This window comes from Limulus polyphemus, unplaced genomic scaffold, assembly GCF_000517525.1.
Source record: "Limulus polyphemus unplaced genomic scaffold, Limulus_polyphemus-2.1.2 Scaffold3448, whole genome shotgun sequence".
Classification (NCBI taxonomy): Eukaryota; Metazoa; Arthropoda; class Merostomata; order Xiphosura; family Limulidae; genus Limulus; species Limulus polyphemus.
The window spans coordinates 47,158-50,140 of NW_013669058.1; the positions used below are offsets into that span (position 1 = coordinate 47,158).

General features: G+C 32.5%; 1 protein-coding gene across 6 annotated transcripts in view; it reads right to left on the bottom strand.

Annotated features, from left to right (window-relative positions):
- Positions 1 to 2,983, bottom strand: part of LOC106469365 (protein expanded-like) — a 57,280-nt gene that overhangs the window by 23,611 nt on the left and 30,686 nt on the right. For all 6 annotated transcript variants that reach the window (XM_022397868.1, XM_022397866.1, XM_022397865.1 and 3 more), the window contains one exon: positions 1,243 to 1,333. In XM_022397868.1, coding sequence (XP_022253576.1) covers positions 1,243 to 1,333 — 91 coding nt within the window. The remainder of the gene's footprint in view (positions 1 to 1,242; positions 1,334 to 2,983) is intronic.

Genomic DNA, 2,983 nt, shown 5'->3' on the forward strand with positions numbered 1-2,983 from the left:
ACTTCTTATAGAAATGACAGCTGTCAAAAAGTTCTCACTTCAGTAGTGGCTCTTTCTTGCACTCAGTAAAATAACAAGGAATGGTGACATCCAGCAGAAAAATTCCTGTTGGTTACTTAGTGATTCAGAGTGCTCTATTGTGCTGGATGAACCTATTGCATTGAAAATCAGATTTTTGCCAATAATGCATTGTATTCAGTCTCCTTTGTAATGCAATTTTCATTACAAAAATAATACATGGAATGCCAAAAGACAGTTATAAATGGCCCACTAGTCAATCATATTGCATGTATGCTCTGATCCAAGGGATTGGGTTGACATCACATTTTGTATTCATTCTTCAGTATTTTTTGGAAAATTACTGTTGAATTGTTTCAACAGGCATCTGCTAGTATGTCATAAAACCTACAACACCTAAATACTTTAAAATATTAACATAAGAGTTGTTATATACCTCCTACATGTCTATACAATAAATTCTAGAATTATGACCCATTCATAACTTTTTAATGTCAAAACAATCTCTGGCCCTTGCTATTATGTACCAAGAAATTAGTTTCATGTTTCAGAGCACATTTCTAAGCATATTTACACATGTTGATTCACAGGTCCTTCTGCAGAAAGTTATAATTTATTTTTCTTGTGCTACATAACTTTGTTCCCAAGTGTAATATCACAAATCAGCTTATTTAATGTCTTTTAAAACCATAAATATTATTTAATTTTTAATTCATAAGTAAAACTTTTTTTTATCACTTTATGACCTAAATTTAGGTTCAATTGATACCATGCTGCTGTTAGTTACTTTAACATTGTGTGCAAATCTTCTTTGAAAGGATGATAATATTTTGTCAATCCATTTAAGCACGACATAGGTTTTACTAAACCAGTTCTTTTCAGTTAAATGACATGAAAAACAGTCGGCAAGAATAAAACTGAAATACACAATCCTAAACTAGATTTTAAATGGAATAAAAACATAAAAACTCTGACATGAATATTATAGATATAAATAAATAGAAAATGAGTTGGATAATCCAGGACCAAAAACTGAAATATAAGTACTAAACTACTTAATGGTACTGGTTGAATGTTTTACTTCTCATCTTGAGGAAATTTAAGGCTTTCCTGGACTGACTGAAACTAAAATCCTCCTTTCTTTCAAGTAATCCTAATAATAACTGAAAACTCATGTTCTTATTTCCACTTAACTTACATAAAGGTTAAGATAGGTTAACTTACTACTCAACATGGCTAGACCAAACAGCTTGGTTTCATTTAAACCCAGGTAATTGCAAACTTCTGCAAGCAAGTCCTGTCCTTTACTTGAAACCTAAAGTTCAATTGCATTAATGAATAGGTTAAAAGCCAAATTTCAATGACAGAACATTTCATCTAACACTTGTATCTACTGTTCTGCATTATAAATGTAGTTTTATAACATCTTCCTTTTGTACACATCTTTATTAACACTCTTTCAAAGATCATGTTTGTACACATCTTTATTAACACTCTTTCAAAGATCATGTTTGTAAACATCTTTATTAACACTCTTTCAAAGATCATGTTTCTACACATCTTTATTAACACTCTTTCAAAGATCGTTTCTGCACACCTTTATTAACACTCTTTCAAAGATCATGTTTCTACACATCTTTATTAACACTCTTTCAAAGATCATGTTTGTAAACATCTTTATTAACACTCTTTCAAAGATCATGTTTCTACACATCTTTATTACATTGCAGTAACAAAATCATCAGATACATTTTATATACTACCACGTTTGCCTTTTAAGAGTTACTTCTGGTATCTTCCATTTACTTAAGTTGTAGCAAATAACTATCAATTGTGCTACACAAATATTTTTATACTGTAACTACTGCACAGTCACTGTTTATACCGTAACTACTGTACAGTCACTGTTTATACCGTAGCTACTGTACAGCTACAGTCTGTACTGAAATTACTGTATCACTGTGATGTGCAGCTAAATCATGTGTTTGTCTTAATATTGTATAAAATCCGAAAAGTTTTATTTATTTATCCATATATATGCACAATGGTCATGAAAGTTGTTAAGTTCCTTTTGCTCTAGCTACCCATTGTTTTATGTCATTTATCTGAGGTACCATCATTGTGTTCCTATAAGAAAGATTTCTGCTATGTGTGAAAGTAGACAGCTATCTTTACCACAGGCAGGTCAGCTGATATCTTGAGTATATAACCTCCCTTATGTTTCAGTGGGAATGACCAACAGTCACATGGGTAGCATTATTGTTTCATTTGTATAATGTTATGTTCTCTTAGTCTGAACGGATTTTTGAGATTTAAATAACTTATTCAGCTACTTCAACAGAGTCTGATAAAGAACTCTTTCTCTCCAGTATAGTCACTGTCTCCTGTCCAATAATTATACACATCACCAGATTGTATTATTGAATAAAAATTATTTGATTGCGTTTTTATATTGTGTTCAGTCTTTCTTTCACAAACTCAGTCAGGTTCAGAGAATTCAGAATTACTATGTAATATATCTATATAAATAAAATAAGAGTTTTGTCTGTACATTGCTTAGAATAGTGTACTTTTTGCACATCTTCACGTTTCATACACCAGAGAAGCCGAAACAAGCCTTATCTCAATTTCTGTCTGTCTGTCGGTAACGCTCGCGGACGTGTTTTTGTTCGCTTTTCGCGGGAAAACGGGTGCACTAATTTTGATGAAACTTTTTTCTTTGTTTAATACATGTGTAAGAAGGTTATAGGCTACTTGAAACTGTCATACGCCTTTTGGAAAGAAAATGGCGGCCGCTCAAAAACCTGCTTTGATGCGGTTTTGGACGTGATTTTGTTCGCTTTTCACAGGGAAACGGGTGCACTGATTTTGATGAAACTTTTTTTCTTTGTTCTATACATGTGTGAGAAGGTTAAAGGCTACTTGGATTTTTGGAATTCACCTTAGGGCTCCGCCCCACGGGTCT